The sequence below is a fragment of the Hylobates moloch genome, unplaced genomic scaffold (assembly GCF_009828535.3).
Source record: "Hylobates moloch isolate HMO894 unplaced genomic scaffold, HMol_V3 SCAFFOLD_6, whole genome shotgun sequence".
NCBI classification, from domain to species: Eukaryota; Metazoa; Chordata; class Mammalia; order Primates; family Hylobatidae; genus Hylobates; species Hylobates moloch.
Window position 1 is genome coordinate 87,780,556 of NW_026652281.1, and position 19,192 is coordinate 87,799,747.

At 36.8% G+C, this 19,192-nt stretch overlaps 1 protein-coding gene across 5 annotated transcripts in view; it reads left to right on the forward strand.

Annotated features, from left to right (window-relative positions):
- The window catches only part of CYLD (CYLD lysine 63 deubiquitinase), a 59,883-nt gene extending 41,114 nt beyond the window's left edge, over nt 1–18,769 (forward strand). For all 5 annotated transcript variants that reach the window (XM_032157324.2, XM_032157326.2, XM_058440970.1 and 2 more), the window contains 8 exons: nt 700–822; nt 3,218–3,309; nt 4,141–4,207; nt 7,874–8,006; nt 8,917–9,025; nt 10,370–10,488; nt 11,046–11,262; nt 13,154–18,769. In XM_032157324.2, the coding sequence (XP_032013215.1) occupies nt 700–822; nt 3,218–3,309; nt 4,141–4,207; nt 7,874–8,006; nt 8,917–9,025; nt 10,370–10,488; nt 11,046–11,262; nt 13,154–13,338 (1,045 nt within the window). In that variant the 3' untranslated portion in view covers nt 13,339–18,769. The remainder of the gene's footprint in view (nt 1–699; nt 823–3,217; nt 3,310–4,140; nt 4,208–7,873; nt 8,007–8,916; nt 9,026–10,369; nt 10,489–11,045; nt 11,263–13,153) is intronic.
- Nucleotides 18,770–19,192: the final 423 nt, after the last annotated feature.

Consider the following 19,192-nt stretch of genomic DNA (forward strand, 5'->3'; position numbering starts at 1 on the left):
CCTCCTGGGTTCAAGCAATTCTCCTGTCTCAGCCTCCCAAGTAGCTGGGACTTCAGGTGCACTCCATCATGCCCGGCTAATTTTTGTATTTTTAGTAGAGATGGGGTTTCACCATATTGGTCAGGCTGGTCTCAAACTCCTGACCTCAGGTGAGTCACCCATCTCGGCCTCCCAAAGTGCTGGGATTGCAGGCATGAGCCACCGCTCCTGGCCTGTTAGTCACTCATAAGTGATTTTAGCACTTAAAGAAATTTATTAATGTAATAGATCTTTGCAAAGGGGGATGGGGAGAGGGAAGTGGGGTACTGAGTAGTGCTTACCTCGGGAAGTTGTTTCCAAATGCTGTCCTCTGTTGTCTGTATTTTGACTGAGATTTGTAGTCCCTCTTTCAACTTTTGTAAAGAAGTTTTCTTTCTTAATATTCTGTGGGCACGTTGTTATCCTTTAACACTGCCAATCTGCAGTTTGCTTTCTCTGTATTATTGGTATTGTCCTTAACATGGAAGGATCTGTAGGTCCTGATGATTGAACCATGGGTATCTTCACAGGGGTCCTGGTACCTGTGTTAATGAAAAACACAAATTGTTATGTTATTTGTTCTCCAGACTTTACTTATTTTCCTCTTCTAATTCTTTTAAAAATCTATTTCTTGAAAAATATGTTTACAGCATGAAGAAAAATATCCTTTTTCTTTTGCAGCTTGTTTGCTTTTAGTTCTGTTCTGGACACTGTGTTACTTAGACCCAAAGAAAAGAATGATGTAGAATATTATAGTGAAACCCAAGAGCTACTAAGGACAGAAATTGTTAATCCTCTGAGAATGTAAGTAGAAGACATATTGCTATTTTGCCTTTACATGGTGTTCTATTTGCTGTTTTCTGGTATAGTAATTAATTTATACCTTGTCTTCATATAATAAGAGATGGGTGAAAATTAGTTCTTATGGTAAAATATTACATCTTTAAACCTTTGGTCCTTGTGCTTTTTTGCTTATTTAATTTCTTAAATCTGGCCAAGGTGTGGAACATAGCATATTCCATGAAATGATTTAACCTATTTTGCTAGAGTAAACTATAATTTAGCAATTGCAGTACGTTTAGGAAAGCTAATACATAATACTTAGGATTCTTATCTTTTGAAATAGTTTATTCCAACACTTCTGCTACAAGTAATCATGCTTATTAGTTAAATTGGTATAGTCTAGCTTCTTAAATCTGAAAGAAAAGGAGCAAGGGAAATTCTTTATAGAATAGCTAGTGTTTAATACTTTGGACTAGCAACAGATGAGATGTATTTTAGTACCATATTTTTTGGTTAAAGGAATATATTTTGCCTCTTTCCACCTGCCTTAAAAAGGTGATTCTTTTTCCATTTCCTACTTTAGGAATTATAAATATGTCTTTTTATGGCCACAGGAAGCAATTTGTAATGGTACAAGTACAAGTGACAGGAGATACCTAGTAAAGACTTTGAATAAGTGGTAGTAGTGATATGTGATAATGTCACATTATAAAATTTAAACTATGAAGAATTAGGACCATAGATCATAAAACAAATTTGTTCATTCAGGAGTGCAGAGAGAAAGTGATATATTTAAAGTCTATATTAAGATAAATTTGAATCATTTTATATACTGTTCTTATTTATCAGTTAAAGTAAAAAATAGTTTGATATCAAATTTGAACCAAAAAAGCAGAATACTCAAATACAATGAGCATTCCAAATTATCTGCTATATCACATGACTAGGAAAGTAAATTATAAGAGAATAAACTTCCTCACTTATATCTTTTGCTTTCCTTAAATTCTGTAATGATTTCTCTAATGATCTTACCCTTTAAGATGATTGTGAATCTTGATTTTCACATCAATTATTTTGTCTTATGCAAATTTTTAAACATACTATTCTTTCCCCCAAGTAATTGATACTGGAACAAGACAGGTCAAACCTGAAACTCTAAGGCATGTTAACACCTCCTTCCTAGAAGAGAGGAAGAATAAACATTCTTTGGATCCTATTGTTCAGCCAGTTAAGAATCATAGTTAATCACACTTTCTTACCCTGTCCACAGTAAGAAACTGGTCAGATGCCCTGTTGTGATCAGGATTCCCTGTGTCTGTAGCATTCATATCTGTATATAGCTGACTGGTTTTATTTGGTGCTGAAATCTCTGCTTTTCTTCAGAGACCCTGTCTTTTTAACCTTACTCATTTTGTATTCCCAGTGGCTCACAGGTTACATTACTATGTAAGTGGTAGATTCTCAGTCTGTATTGGTTGCAGGAAACTAATGAGTGAATGAATAGTATGAAAAGTGGATATAAAATTAGCTAGTTCTGACTTGTCCTTAGTAAACTTATGGTAGCCGCTAAGTTCTCCTCTGAAGCCATGTATAGAATTACAAATTTAAAGTGATATTAAACTTGTTGAATATGTCTTGCATTCAGACAAAGAAGAGAGAAAATGTCATCATTATGCCAATTGGTTTGATTGCAGATTTTAGATTTTCAGTTTCTTATAAATTCCCTTTCCCATTTCCCTTGGTGGCGGTTTTACACTTTAGTATTAAAAGGATATTCTCTCTCAAAATTGTATATTCTGCTTTATAAAGTAAATGCTTTAATTTCCCAGGCAAATATTATTTAAAAAATCAGTCACAGCAAAAATTTTTTTATATTGTATTAGTGCATGACAGTTACTTGTAGAGCATATAATAGTGTCTAGCATAATTCTGGTTCTAGATCTTTAATTTTGCAAACTTCAAGAAGAAGCCTATAATTGTTTTCTTCAAAATAATTGTCTGTTGATTTATGACATACTGGAGTTGTATAAGAAATATGTTGGCCAGGTGCGGTGGCTCACACCTGTAATCCCAGCACTTTGGGAGGCCGAGGTGGGTGGATCACTTGAGGCCAGGAGTTCAAGAGCAGCCTGGCCAACATGGTGAAACCCTGTCTCTACTAAAAATACAAAAATTAGCTGGTTGTGGTGGTGCATGCCTGTAATCCCAGCTACTTTGGTGGCTGAAGCATGAGAATGTCTTGAGCCTGGGAGGCGGAGGTTGCAGTGAGCCGAGATTGGGCCACTGCACAACTCCAGCCTGAGTGACAGAGTGAGACTCTATCTCAGAAAAAAAAAAAAAAAAGAAATGCGTGATTAAGATGTGTTATATAATTTAATACGTGCCAATATCAATTAATAGTTTTTTACTAACTTAGATATGGATATGTGTGTGCCACAAAAATTATGAAACTGAGGAAAATACTTGAAAAGGTGGAGGCTGCATCAGGATTTACCTCTGAAGAAAAAGGTAACCATCTTAACTCATATGCATTAAAAATAACTGAAGAGTATATTCACATGTCAAAGTATTAGCTGAAACGTGTGTCTGTGTAGTTGGGGGGTTTTATTTTAAATTAGAAATTTCTTTTTATGTGAGATATGGTTATCTCCTCTTTTAGTAAATTCTTCCTCTCTTCTAAAAGTGATTGATGATGTGGAATAATGAACTCCTTTAAGAAGCTGGCTGGTTCTAGTATATTAAATGCTTAAATAAAAAGTCCTTTCCTTTCCACCCAGCAATGATATTCTCAGTTGTTTCTCTCTTGTGGTGCAGAGTTGCATTGGGTTTTCTACATTTTCCCACTGAGTTTTCCCTGTTATAAACGAGAGTTAGAAAGCTGCTGACTAGGATTAAGTTTATAGTCAGGGAACAGTGTTATAATCTCTTCCTAGCTAATGGGCTTACTCAAAGATTCACCACCTGACTGAACTTGCCAGCAGCATACTGTAAACAGCTCTAATGTTTAGAGGCTTGCAGGAAAAAACAGAGCATACTTCAGATTGTACTCCACTTAACCCCTCCAAAAGAAATAACAGCTATTTCATTATGTGCGATCTGTTACACCCTTTCAAATGTAATAAACTTACAACAAAATTGAAATATAATACTTGATTATAACTTTTAAGTGCCTTTTATGTTTTTCCTTTGTCATGAAAACTTGAAAACTGTGCTTTTAATGGAAACAATATTGGATGAATGAAACTGAATTCAGTATTAAAATATGACTGTTAGAAATAAAAAATAAAATGATTTAAAAATTTTGCTTATGACTTATTTGATTTTTAAATTTTCTCCTAGATCCTGAGGAATTTTTGAATATCCTGTTTCATCATATTTTAAGGGTAGAACCTTTGCTAAAAATAAGGTAACCTTTAAATTGTTCTAGAAGCATTGGAAAAATAGACAATTCTCATTTCCACTGCCATTATTCAACAGACATGATTTCCAGAATGATTTCTTAATATTATATTTGTTTAGGGCTCTTAATAGGTTAGGGGAATATCATGCAAGTTAATTTTATTTGTTGTCCTCGCCACAGTACCGTAGTTTACTTGAAGATCAAATCCAGTGTAAATTTGCACTATAATTTTTAACCCTAGCGATAAGTATTATTGCAAATTATTTTCTTTTGAAACTGTATATATATTTTCATAATTTCAATTAATGAACTTTTAAGAAAAAAATCTCAGACACTTCGAGAACACTGTTTTCTGTCTATTCATCACTCAAAAAATTCAGTCTTAAATTAGCTTTCCTGTTCTTAGTTGTATAACTTTGTCTCCCCTCCCCACCCACCATGTTGAATGAAAGCCTTGTTTAATGTAGTAAAGTTCTTAATGAAATGTTCTAAATGACTGAACTTTCCAGGTAGTTTGAATGTTCTCAGTCTAAACAATGGACCTTTTTACATTTTAGCTTGGATTTCTCTGTTGAGAATCTTAGTAATATCCTATATACTTCCCTAAAAGCTAAGCATAGGCAAGTACTCTTCCTCATCTCTGTGTCTTAAAGTGATATTGTTTGATGCCACTGTTGAATTGATGGGTGAGGAGAAGAGAGGGAGGGTGGACGGTGCCATGGCTGTGGTTTGATATTGTTTGGGAAGTTCTTATGAATGAAATGAGACTGATACATAACCATCGAGAGCTCATATTATCTGTTCAAAGATGATAATAGCCATATGTACACCTAAAAAATCCTAGAGAATGGCCTAAAAATTACTACAATTAGCAAAAGAATTCATAATTTGTCTATGTAAAATATCCATGGAAAAATCAATAGCATTTCTGTATACCTTCAAGCAAATATGAAAAAGTAATTTAATACTTAATGAAAGTATAAAATACCAAGAAATCAATTTTATTGAGATAGATTTTTTTTAAAGACTTATACAGAGCTAAAAGGGTTTTGATTAATTAGTGAGAAAGATTACAATGTTCTGGGTAGGACAATTAAATAATTTAAAGATGATTACATAATAATTTGCACACAAGCAAGATCTTAACATACTTCAGGAAAGTGGATTTAGAGTTCTCTACAAAATGAAGTGGGCAAAAATCTTGAAGAATGCTTTTAAAATAGATTTCTATTATAAGCTACAAAGGCAAAGCAATAGACTTTAAAATAGTGTGTGATACTAGCATAAGATTAGAAATATGGATCAATGGGGCCAAATAGAAAGCTCAGAAATAGAATTAACTGTATGTAGAATTTCAGTATCTTATAAGTCAACTTTCAAACAGAAACGGGAAAGGAAAGATGTTTAATACATGATGTAGGAAACCTAGAAGGCACTTCGGGAGAAAAAAGTCAATTTGGTTTTTCATTTTAAAGAGATAAATTTCAGATGCTTAAAATAGTTGTTTTCATCCTTTTTACTCCCTTTTCTAGCCTACACACTTATGGAATGTAATACACGCCCAGTAATAACATAGGTTGAATACTGAGTGATCCTCAGAGTGAGTAGGGAGGGATCAGGGCACCTCCGAATATATCTCAGAGTCTGAATGCCTTGTGGGACTTGAAAGGGCCCTGGGAAGTTCTTACACCCTCTGAAGGGTACACTGTCCCCTTCACCCCTGCAAACAACCTCTTCATATTGAGAATCACTTTTTAAAGATTATAAATATTCTAAGTTAGCTCTTTTTCAAGAGTAATTCTTCCCCTCCACTAGCATTTCATTTGGACAGAGTCAGCAGATGCAACAAATAGGAGGATGAGTACCTCAAAAAATCTAAAATAATTAAATAGTCTAAAAGAGACTACAAGATGTTCTTAAATGATTGAAGAGACAAAAGAACTAGATGACAATGAAAGGTAAAACAGATTTGATAAACAGAATCAAATAACCAAAGACAGAATCTCCAGAAATAGAAACTATATCATGATGTTATCTCATTGATGCAGTGTGCACAGCTGAAGAGAGAAGTGCTCGTTTGGAAGAGAGAGCTGAGGAAAGTACCTAGAATGTTGCACAAAGGGATAAAGAGTTAGAAAACAAGAAAGAGAGGATAACAGACATGGAATATGGATTCTAACTGGAGTTCCAGAAGGAGATACTAGAGAGAATAGGGAAAAGGCAATGTTTCAGCAGATAATAGCTGAATAATTTTTAGAATTTTTGATAGACTGAAATTCTAAGAATAAAAATATTCAGAATTTCTGAGCAGGAAGAACCAGGACTAAATTACCATTCAGAGACTTACTATAGGATGTACTTCAGTAAAACAAAACTGAGTTTAGAATAAAGGAGTGGGATGCAAGAAACAAGGGAAAGTCAAGAAATTAGTAAATTGTCTTCTCCTTCCTTATTTCTGCCTCCTTTCTCTCAGTGTTTGCAATGCGGTGCTCCCTTCAACCACCAGCCCTCCTCCCCTGCTGCCATTATTATGATTACAAACTACTTACCTCTACTACTTCCTGGTTTCTTATTTTCCTCTCTTATTTTTTTTTTCCTGTAAACTGTTAATTTTCTATGCTTTTTGGCTTTCACAGAAAAATTCTGGTCTTTTGTCATAGTCATCAACAACTGATTAAAACATTGGTATATCATAGCCTTCAGGTTTTTCGATTATCATCTGTTTGTATTTGTTGTGGGTCTCCAGAATCTCCTGTTTTGTTATCAATTAAGTTTTGTTTATTTGGGGATATAAGTTGCTTTGGGAAGCTGAGGATTTCTGCAGGCTGATCTCTGAAAGCTGATTTTTTTTAAGTGAAAACTATGTTAATATTTTCCCCTAAAAATCTTAAAATCTAGATATAAGTTTAGATGTAAACAGTCTAACTTTATATCCAGAAATTCTGCTGAAAAGGTAAATAGTAAACTTAAGGATTATTCGTCCTTCTGGTAGAGTTAGTTTTAAAGACTAATGACATGCTATAGTAAAATACTTAGAAGGAAAGATGCGCAAAATATAAGAGTAACACTATGATTGGCATATGGTAGGTGCTTACTTGGTATTTGTTGAATAAATGAGTGACTATCATACAGCATGCTTTAGCAGAAAGAATGGTAAGCAGTTGTTAGGGCCCCTAGATTCTGTACACAGCTCTGCTTTTGACTTGCTGAGAAGTCATTCTCCTTCCCTAGATCTCAGCGCCTTCATTTTAGAAATGAAAAGTTTGATCTAGAAGGTCTGGTAAGGGTCTGTCACATCCAGGCATATAATAATTTATTTTCAGGCATTAAATACTTTTCTGCTTTCTAGATTTGGGCAGTGAAGTTGCACTAAGTGATTTACCTTTTGGTTAGTTCTGTTCACACAGTGCTTCCATTATTTTTTTCCTAATCACTAAGAGAACTTTCCAATCTAAAAACTAAACAAAATAAATCATTTATAAGGTCTTGTACCTAAGCACATTTAATTATTTTGTCCAAATCATTTATTTCTCTCTGTTGTTCTGACTATCCAAAGCTACACCATCAATTTTATGGTTTTTCTGTTCTCAAATACTGCTGGGACAACTTCACATTTTGATTTAAGCATTTGATAAATAGGTTGTACGTATTTTTTTCTCTGCGTGTTTTTAGATCAGCAGGTCAAAAGGTACAAGATTGTTACTTCTATCAAATTTTTATGGAAAAAAATGAGAAGGTTGGAGTTCCCACAATTCAGCAGTTGTTAGAATGGTCTTTTATCAACAGTAACCTGAAATTTGCAGAGGTTAGTGATACTTACCTGTGGTATTTTATATGAAAGTCTGTGGGAGTCTTAAGACTACTGGTAGATTCAGTATCTATTGATTTTAACTAGCTGAGAACAGTTTGAAACACAAACTGTTAAGAAACACAAATTTTAAAAAGTATGCAGTGTTTCAACTTTGCCTTTACAGAAAATGTCTTAGAATTAAGATTGAATTTTTTGGATTTCTGCTGCCAAAGAAAACACCAAGCTAATTTGCGTAACTTGAAAACTTTTAGGTAGTTTAAAGCAAAAGGAGACTTATATTTTTTAAAATGCCATTTTACCCAAGCATATTATCCAAATATATCAAAATATAATGTTTACTTCCCCCCTTCATTAAGAGACAAAATGTCAATAAATTAATTTATACTTGCTAATGAACCAGTGATAGAAATTATTTTTCTTTTATTGTCCAAGAATCTCAATAATTTTAATAGTATATGCTTGTGGTTTATTTTGATTGTATTCATTTCTGAAGTCATTTTTGGTAAAACCTTAACAGCCACAGTTATTTATTTGTTGAAATATAATGAGTAGTGTCCTTCTGTGATGACATTTTCTGTATTATATTTGCAAAAACAATCTGTCCAAAACCTTTAATAAATATAAACCCAAACAAAATGCCATGATTTTGTTTGAGACTCAAGATTATTGAACTCCATGACCTCTAGGTGCTGGTGTGTCCCTGCGATCATGAGCCACTTGAAGACTTATGGCTTGTTGGTGTCCTCTGTCCACAGCCCGTGGTCATGTATGGATCCTGTTTCATAGGACACCAATATTAAGGCAGAACTCACTGTTTTGTTTGACAGCCATGACTATTTTGGTTTCATAGGGAAAAGTTTTTTTTTTAACACTTTGATTCTAAAAATATCTGTCTTTTTTATAGGCACCATCATGTCTGATTATTCAGATGCCTCGATTTGGAAAAGACTTTAAACTATTTAAAAAAATTTTTCCTTCTCTGGAATTAAATATAACAGATTTACTTGAAGACAGTAAGTATGAGATTTTTTTAGTTTGTTTTGTTGGTTTTGTGGAAATTGTCAGATAATTCCCATCAGCTGTGGGTTAGACTCTAACTAGACATGGTATTTCCCAAGGCAATTCAGTATCTGAAGAGCCTGGAAATATGAAACCAGTCATTTTATTTCTAGGAATTTATTCTGAGAAAATGGAAATGAAAATAAATATTTGATATGCAAATATACTTATTATCATATGATTATAAATCATGCTGCTATAGAGACACATGCACACGTATGTTTATTGCGGCACTATTCACAATAGCAAAGACTTGGAACCAAGCCAAATGTCCAACAATGATAGACTGGATTAAGAAAATGTGGCACATATACACCACGGAATACTATGCAGCCATAAAAAAGAATGAGTTCATGTCATTTGTAGGGACATGGATGAAGCTGGAAACCATCATTCTCAGCAAACTATTGCAAGGATAAAAAACCGAACACCGCATATTCTCACTCATAGGTGGGGATTGAACAATGAGAACACATGGACACAGGAAGGGGAACATCACACACCGGGGCCTGTTGTGGGGTGGGGGGAGGGGGGAAGGATAGCATTAGGAGATATATCTAATGTTAAATGACGAGTTAATGGGTGCAGCACACCAACATGGCACATGTATACATATATAACTAACCTGCACATTGTGCATGTGTACCCTAAAACTTGAAGTATAATAAAAAAAAAAGAAATCATCAGTGTAAGATTAAAAAAAAAAATTAGAAACAACTTGAATGTTAACCAGAGGAGAATGGTTAAATCAGTGTGTATCTAACAAACTACTGCCATTAAAATTCATGGTTTTGAAGACCAATGTGTATGAAAATGGTCATGGTGTAGTATTAAGTGGAAAGGTAAGTACGTTGATATAGTCTACAAAAGGGGCCATATATATATACACACACACACACACATACATATATACCTATGTAAATATTCAGATATGAAATTATTAGAGAAAATTCATAATCATATTGACAGTGGTTATCTCCTGCCAACTAAAATTGTAGATGCTTTTAGTTTTCTCCATTGTACTTTCTTGTGTCTTTGAATTTTCATCAATGGGTATTTTATAATGAAGGGAAAAACACTCTAGGAGACACTATTTAGAAAAATGGTTTGGTCCGAGAAAATGTTTTTAAAGATATTTCAAATACTAACTGAGAGCTTAAGCGATGGAAGAGAAAGAGACTTTTTTGAAGGCATGAACATTGTTCTTTTTAAAGCCTAACTTTTCTTTACATCTTCTTAATGAAAGAATGCATTATTTTAAAGCCCTCTTAACTTCCCTTCCCCTTCCCACATTTCAGCTCCCAGACAGTGCCGGATATGTGGAGGGCTTGCAATGTATGAGTGTAGAGAATGCTACGACGATCCGGACATCTCAGCTGGAAAAATCAAGCAGTTTTGTAAAACCTGCAACAGTCAAGTGAGTTTCCTTTCCCTTAATGGATGAACTTTTGTTGAACAGTAACTTATTTATAGTTGAAAACAGAATGCTCGTTTTGGAAAGTTTCTTAAAATCATAATTAACAGTTAAAAATTTACAATAAAATGGTATTGCTTTTGCCTTTTCTGTTTACTTGAGAGCTGTTGTTGAAGTACTTGATTGCTATAAGGGATGTATTTAATAAGAGTAAGGAAGCCCATTCACTTGACACATTGAGTTTCTTTCATTAATGACATGGTTTTTTTTTTTTTTCTTTTTTTTTTTTTTTGAGACTGAGAGACTGAGACTAATGCCCAGGCTGGAGTGCAGTGGCGCGATCTCGGCTCACTGCAACCTCTGCCTCTGGGATTTAAATGATTCTCCTGCCTCAGCCTCCCGAGTAGCTGGGACTGCAGGTACCTGCTACCACACCCAGCTAATTTTTGTATTTTTAACAGAGACAGGGTTTCACCATCTTGGCCAGGCTGGTCTTGAACTCCTGACCTTGTGATCCACCAGCCTCGGCCTAATGACGTTCTCTTCATGGTCCATTTTAGGTCCACCTTCATCCCAAGAGGCTGAATCATAAATATAACCCAGTGTCACTTCCCAAAGACTTACCTGACTGGGACTGGAGACACGGCTGCATCCCGTGCCAGAATATGGAGTTATTTGCTGTTCTCTGCATAGAAACAAGCCACTATGTTGCTTTTGTGAAGTATGGGAAGGACGACTCCGCCTGGCTCTTCTTTGACAGCATGGCCGATCGGGATGGTACTGAAAATGCCTTTCTTCTGCATGTGGGACAGTTCATAGTGGGATCGCCTGTTCTGAGTGATATAATATTTTCCGAGAAAATCCTTTCAGGATTATTCTGGTGACAACAGTCTTATATCTTGGATTGCATTAACAACCTTGCTAGCTGAACTAAGGAATAATATAGCTGTGTTTTTTTTTTTTTCTTTTTTGAGATGGAGTCTCACTCTGTCACCCAGGCTGGAGTGCAGCGGCGTGATCTTGGCTCACTGCAACCTACACCTCTCAGGTTCAAGCAATCCTCCCACCTCAGCCTCCTGAGTAGGTGGGACTACAGGCATATGCCACCATGCCTGGCTAATTTTTCTATTTTTAGTAGAGATGGGCTTTTGCCATGTTGCCCAAGCTGGTCTCAAATTCCCGGCCCGAAGTGATTCACCCTCCTTTTCCTCCCGATGTGCTGGGATTACAAGAGGAGCCAGTGCGCCCAGCCTCATATTGTGATATTTTGACATGCATATGCTCTTTTTTTAAAAAAAGAATCCTAAAATTCTTATTTCAGCCCTGAGGGATCTTATTTCCAGCTTCGTTGTCTTCTTTCAGGTCCCTCTCATTTTTGTAGGAGCCATGGTAACTGTTTATTGAGCACCATTAAATCATTCTACCTAAATCCTGGCAAGATGGGGATTATTCCTGTTTTTCTGTTATTAAAGCTGAGGTTTAAGGTGCCTGATGTCTTGTAGTTTGTGTTTAACTCAGTCTTTCTGATCTCAGTGCTTATGTTTTTTTGTACTAAACCATGTTATCTTCCAATTGCCAAAAGCTGAGAGCAGAAGTAAACATCCTCTTTAGAAAAGTAAAGCCTCTTCTGCATATAGTGTGTTTCTCCCTGAAGTGGGGAATGGGCTGCACTTGCCAGGCCACTTTCTAGGATGCTTAATCATTATTTAACTAATGCTTAATGAATGTCAGGCAGGCTAGTGGGTTTTAGGTAAGAAATGTTTGTTAAAGCAGCCCTGCCTCTACCTATAAGGAGTTTGCAGGTTAAGACCAGGCCTGGGCAAGGTTGTGAGGTGTGACTCTCATGTTCCTCCATTCTTATACTCTATTTTTCCTTTAGCTGCTCTCTCAGGTCCAGCCCCCACGGCCTTCTGGTGTGGCCCTCCAGTAGCCTAAGACATTCCCTGTGGCAGCCTCTTGAACAGAGGCCCGGGCCCTAGATCAAGAGTTCTCCACCTTTTCTCAGTTCTCTGATGCTTGAGGGATACATCCCAGCCCCATCTGTAGATGTGCCCTCAACCCAGTTAACGTTTGCACTGAACAGCATAACACAACAGCATTGGTTTGGAAAAGCCACTGAGGTAACCCAGAGGAGCCTTTCTTGGAATCTCTGAAATCACACCCCAGAGCACCTTCATCAGGGCCTGGTGATGTGTCAAACAAACGGTGTTAGAGTTGTGTAAGGATGTGTTTAAAGTGTAGGGAGCTATAATAGCATTCATTTGACTAGATCTATTCTGAATTGGACAGTTGTATGGTGAAGTGTGCTGGGTGGCTTGTGTCTGGGAGGAAATGAAATGTGAAGAACAGAGTGTTGTCTACATATGTATTGATAACATGATTCCCTGAGTGACTACAGAGAGAAGTCTGGAAAGTAGGTTGGGGGCTTACCTCAGAATTCGTGTCTTTTTACCAGGTTTATTCACTGTTGGCCCCAGAATCTTTTGAGAAACCAAGAAATGAGAATATGTCAAGAGTTAAAGGAGGCTTTCACTTCCAGAAATCAGAAGTAAAATAAACGCTTTTAGAGCATGAAATTAGCTTTTTGGAAATGATAGGATTGTAAAATCACTGGCAAAAGGGTTTAGAACTTGACTGCCCTATAAAGAGTTCTTCCTCTGTGCCATAGGTGGTCAGAACGGCTTCAACATTCCTCAAGTCACCCCATGCCCAGAAGTAGGAGAGTACTTGAAGATGTCTCTGGAAGACCTGCATTCCTTGGACTCCAGAAGAATCCAAGGCTGTGCACGAAGACTGCTTTGTGATGCGTATATGTGCATGTACCAGAGTCCAACAATGAGTTTGTACAAATAACTGGGGTCATCGGGAAAGGCGAAGAAACTGAAGGCAGAGTCCTAACGTTGCATCTTATTCGAGCTGGCAGTTCTGTTCACGTCCATTGCCGGCAATGGATGTCTTTGTGGTGATGATCCTTCAGAAAAGGATGCCTCTGTTTAAAAACAAATTGCTTTTGTGTTCCTGAAGTATTTAATAAGAAGCATTTTGCACTCTAGAAAGTATGTTTGTGTTGGTTTTTTAAGAAGTCTAAATGAAGTTATTAATACCTGAAGCTTTAAGTTAAGTGCATTGATCATATGATATTTTTGGAAGCATACAATTTTAATTGTGAAAGTTTAAAGCCTCTTTTAGTCCATTGAGAATGTAAATAAATGTGTCTTCTTTATGGACCAAGGATATGAAATCATTTTTCTTTTGTAGCTAATGGTTGCCTTGAGGAAGAAATAATTTGGTTTTATTAAGAGTCTACTCTCAATCCAGTTATTGAAGATGTACTGAGTTTGATTTGTTAATCCTTTCTATATACTGCTGATCTTGCATGTCTACAATCTGCTCAGTTTTTCTGTGTTCTGCAATAGGGGTCAGAAAAATACTTAAATTCCCTTAATGGTGTTGTTTTCTATTTGTTCTGGTTTTGAGATAAATGAGTGATTCTGTCCCCAAATGTCCATTTTTGAAGTGATTTTCCTGGAGGATTAGGGTATTTAACAGTTGAAGCTCTTCATTCATAGTAGTTACTGTCAGCTAACAGGTATTTTAAGGCTTTTAACTATTAATATTTTATGGAATGGGGCAAAGTAAATTGATGAAAGAATTGGAGTGATAAGTAAATAGTCCTATACAAACATACAGTCCATAAGAAAATGAATTTGGCATATAGAATTATTACAATTTCCTGGAAGAGATGGATATTTAAACCTCTATTATTTTAGACAAGACTGTGTAGAACTTAAGTTTGATCTGTCAGCCAGTACTCCCATTAAATTCAGTGTAGTTTCACTTGATAGAATCAGATATGTCATCGAAATGTTAGCAGTAGCTTCATCCTCCTTCTGATTAAAGTAAGTAGAAATGGGATGTTTTGTTTAATAACAGCCATAGTGTGTGTTTAGACCACAGTGGATATTGTAGACTAGGACCATAGATTATACATATCAGTGCTGTGGAATGTGCATTCTCTGAGTGTTGTTTTGTGGTGTCATTGTCTTTCCTGAATGACTTTCTAACTGTGCAGAAAGGCAGAAAAGTCATCATATGTATATGGCATATGACTTTATAAAATATTTAATGTGACAAAAAGTGGAAAGAATCTTTACAAACCCTGCAATTACTTTTTTAAAGGCACTTTTACTCTTTGGTTTTATCATTCCATTTTGCTAATATTTACTAGCTTTATAAATTACAGTAAGGTACAAAAACTCATCTTGTAATATTTTCATTTTTGAAGTGAAAAATACATATATTTTGCACAAGGTTTTATACTGCTAAGTGCTTGGTTGGGGTGGTGAGATGATTATTAGATCGGGGTGAGGCTGAGGGACTCTGGGTTTAGGGCTAGCCCTGCCTCCATCCCCCTTGGATAAAACGAAGGGTGTGGGGTACAAGATGCGTAAGGGCCTCTTCTAGCTCTGACCACCTAGAAGTCTAATCACCCTGTAATAAATATGTGTTGAATGAAGAAATGGGTGAATGAGCTTGTCAATGTGATTTTAAAAAATTGACTACCTGGAGGAATGATTAGGAATCTGAATGGAGCCAGCCCTCAGTATCTGCAGGTTTCTCATCCATGGATTCAACCAACTGCAAATGGAAAATATGATTTTTTTTAAAAAAAAGGATGGTTGCATCCGTATTGAACATGTACAGACTTTTTTCTTGTCATTATTCTCTGAACAATACAAGAACTCTTTATGTAGCATTTACATTTATTAGGTACTCTAAGTAATCTAGAGATGATTTAATTAAAATATACAGGAGGATGTGTGTCAGTTATATGCAAATTCTGTACCATTTTATATCAGGGAATTGAGCATCTTCAGATGTTGGTATCTGCAGGGATCCTGGAACCAAACCCCTGCAGATACTGAGGGCTGACAATCTAGCTAAGACTGGATTTAACAGTTGGAAAAAAAAAAAAAAAAAAGGAGAGAGGAGACAGTTCCTTTCCTGTAGAAATTAAAACAAAATACAAATTGAGGAAGCTCTGCTACCCAGGCTGTCATGGTAGAGAACTTGAAGAAGACCTGTTTGGATGGACACCTGCTTTCAAAACTCAGGTGTGGAGACTGTCTTAAGTGGGAGAGCCTCATCCATAAATGATTTCTGGTGACGTCTTCTTCAGGTGGAGCTTGATATCTTTTTAACGTTACTTGGGGAGGGAGTGCTCATTAAGGGATGCCAGGGCCAGCTCTGGTGGTTCCTGGGGAGGCTGCATCCTTCCCTGCTTCTGAGTGTCATGAGGCAGCAGCAAGATTTCCCCTGCACCTGTCTGTCCTGGCTCCCTCTGGGTAGCCCCTACTGTTCCGTGCTTCAGCACAGCCTGGTTTGTCAAGAGGGACATAGTTGGGGCCGGGCTGCATGGCGTGGGGGCTAATGTGCCTGCTGGTTATTTAATTTTTAGCCTTAAGTTTTCTTTAATATTTTCCTGTTGGCTTTTTAAAGGTTTTGGTTATCTTTTATTCCTTATCTACAATCAAGATGACAATATAATTGAATTATCTCATTTATAACATGGTTCATCATTCATGATTACGAGTAGAAAATATGTCATGTTCCTCACCTCCAAATAAATACGTGTGTGTGTGTGTGTGTGTGTGTGTGTGTGTGTATGTATGTGGTGGAGAGGGAGAGAGTGGGGAAGGAGAGCAATGTTATCATATATAGAGAGGCTAAATGTGTCCCATCCCTCACTGTCAGCTTTATAAGGGAGTTTGACTCCCTCCACAGAAGAATGTTCTGTAAGACTAGGAAAACACGTTAAAAACTAGGAAAAACAGCAACAAAAATCAACTAAATATGTTGTTACTGTTACTAAGGATTTTCTCCTTAGAATAATTTACGGTTTTTAAAATTTCTGTTTGCCAAATGCTGTAGATAAATGGCCAGGTTCTTCCTATCCCTAGGATTCCTTTATTATTTTTTTTTTTCACAGATTTTGAGAACAAGGGGGAGACACGGTACGGAAGATTAAGATTCCATTAATCTTATAGAACTGTGTTGTCACCCAAATTCCTGCTTGTTTGAACATGGCATCTTCATAGATTCAGGATTCACTACCCTCTATAGCTGGATCTTGCAGATTATCTGGCCAGATAATTTTGCATCTGCTTGGATGATTGTAGACTGAGATGTGAATAGAGGATAAAGTATTAGGCTTTCGCTGAGTAACTGCCAACCAAGAAGTATTTATCGGACACTTACTAGGTGCCTAGGATTGTATCAGAGGGAATATGAGGTGTGTCCCTGCCCTACCTAGTTTTAACGACAGAATATTTATTAAAGGCTACTTAGCTGAAGGGTAAGGGTGACAGGTCTAGGGGAAGCTTTGGGAGGTGGTGTGCTGTGATGGAAAAAGTGGCAGAGTAGGGACGAGAGATCTGCATTCTAGCCCTGTTTCTGTCACTTGCTCTGTACACTTAGACAACAGCTTGACCTCTTGAGCTTTAGTTTCCTCCTCTGCATAATGAGAGGTTTAGACTACTGAATTTTATGAGAAAAAAATACAAATTCCTGGGTCCTAGGCCATGCCTGCTGAATCCGACTGTTCAGGAAGAGGCCTAGGAAATCTGTGAGGGAATCCCCAGGGGAATCTTGTGACCAGCCAGGTGTGAAATCTGCTAACTGGAAGATCTCAAAGCTTCCTTCACTTTTTGTGATTTTGCGGTCATGTAACGTTACTGTATTATTCTACATAAATGTGGGTACTTGGATGTTTATCATACTGTTTCTCTGTGTTTACATACTAATTTGTGTAAGAAATGCATTTTAGTCTATGTACCTCAACCTGCTGTTTCCTAGAGGTGTTAGTAGTCTTTAAATACAAGTAAGACTTAAGAGGATATTTGATGTTATTTACTGGGATATTTTCTTTCCCTTTTATTTATTTAGAGGAAATTGAGATTCTAGGAGCCAAAGAAATGAAAACAAAATTCTTAGGCAAAGTTAAAGAAAAAAATTACATTATTTCTTACCATTTGCTACTTTATAATGAAAATTTAAAAGTTATATGGGAAGATTTTTCTCTGGGACGACAAATCCTTGTCATAAAGTAAGAGGTCTTTTTAAAGCAGGTAGGCTATAAGGCCTGTAATTTAAAATAATACTCCTTTCTCTAGGGGTTGGTGCAATTCTCCATTAATGAAGATAACATTTGAATTCCCCAAAGGAGGTGAGGAGTCGGGGAGGAGAAAGGGATGCTAAAATGAAAACTCACATGCAAAAGAGGAGGTGGAGGAAGAAGGAACGTAAACCCCTTAAAGCAGATGTGCGTGGCGCCTTATGAAGGCCAGGATTCTGCGGGTGTCAGGGGATTGCCTCTCTTGACAGAGACTGGGGTTTGAGACTGAGGCTTCCTGCAGGGAGTTCGCATTGCACTTCTCCGTTCCCCTTCAGACCTCTTTGGGGAGAAGAGATGGGAGGAGGGGAGAAAGACTGTTCATCTTATTCTAAATCCTGGAGCAGCTGAAGGTTTTCTCTTGAGTCAGGATGCAGTGGTAGCACATTAACCAGCAAGTGTGGTCAAGAATAATGAAAAAGTGGGAAAGGAAGGTCTTCCTCCTCCCTGATTGTAGCATTCAGCAGTCTCTGTAGCCGGGTTACTCAGCATTTGATTTCCTGGCCCTTTGCCTTGGCAATGATGGCATTTTTATTTCACTGCGTTTTAAAGTCTTCATTTATTTTTATAACATGGGTTAGGGAGAAGGGCCACGAATGGAGGGATTGTCCTTTCATGCACCACAGCTTCAGATATAATTAGTACTTTTAAATACTGTCCACTTTAACTTAAAAAATTCTAGAGGGATTATATTGGAGACTCAACTACCCTTGGTTTTAGTTTATACAATGGCCTAGTACTGTGGAATTTTAATTTTAGAAAGTCTTAGCATCAGATCATAAACATTCATTAAAAGAACTCACACCCCATCTGAAACTTCCCAGGGGAGTTGGGATTCTCAGTAGATTGGTAGAAAGGGGCTCATTTTCTACTGCATTTCCCGTTTCTGGTATCTCGTTCAGCATGTTTTATTTTTATTTTTTTGTCTGCAGAACATCCTATATTTACGAGAACATTCTTTAAGAAGACTACCACATAGAATACCCCTTCCTATCAGCTCGCTCTGATTTAGCCTTAATTTTGTTAAATTTTTTAGAGATGAATGAAGTGCTGCTGTGGAAAGAAATGTACATATACTATTTCTGTATCATTAAAATTACATTTTTATGGTTCCTTTTCCTGGATTTCTTTGAGGGAAGGGTTTTGGGTTATGAGAAGGCTGGAATTGGGTCTCTACAACACTTTAAGTTTTTGCTGTGGTAAGATTTCTTTGAGGAAATGCTATACCCGGCACATCTCTGTTTCGTGATCAAGCCTCTACCACCATTACAATTGCTTTAGAAAACCTCACACACTTACCCTGTTCTGGGAGACGTGCCAGTGGCATTATGATGCTGTGTGGCTTCTTGATCTAGCCAAGTATTTCCGACCTCTGATGCTTGTTAAAGCTCAGCTGCTCCAGCCTCCAGGCCGCTCCAACCAGAAGTTGTCCCCCGCTGCTTCATTCCGTCATCTCTAAACATGAACCTAACACTGTTGACTAAGGAGTAGTGTGTCCCATTGTTTTTTCTTTCTTTTGAGATGGAGTCTTGCTGT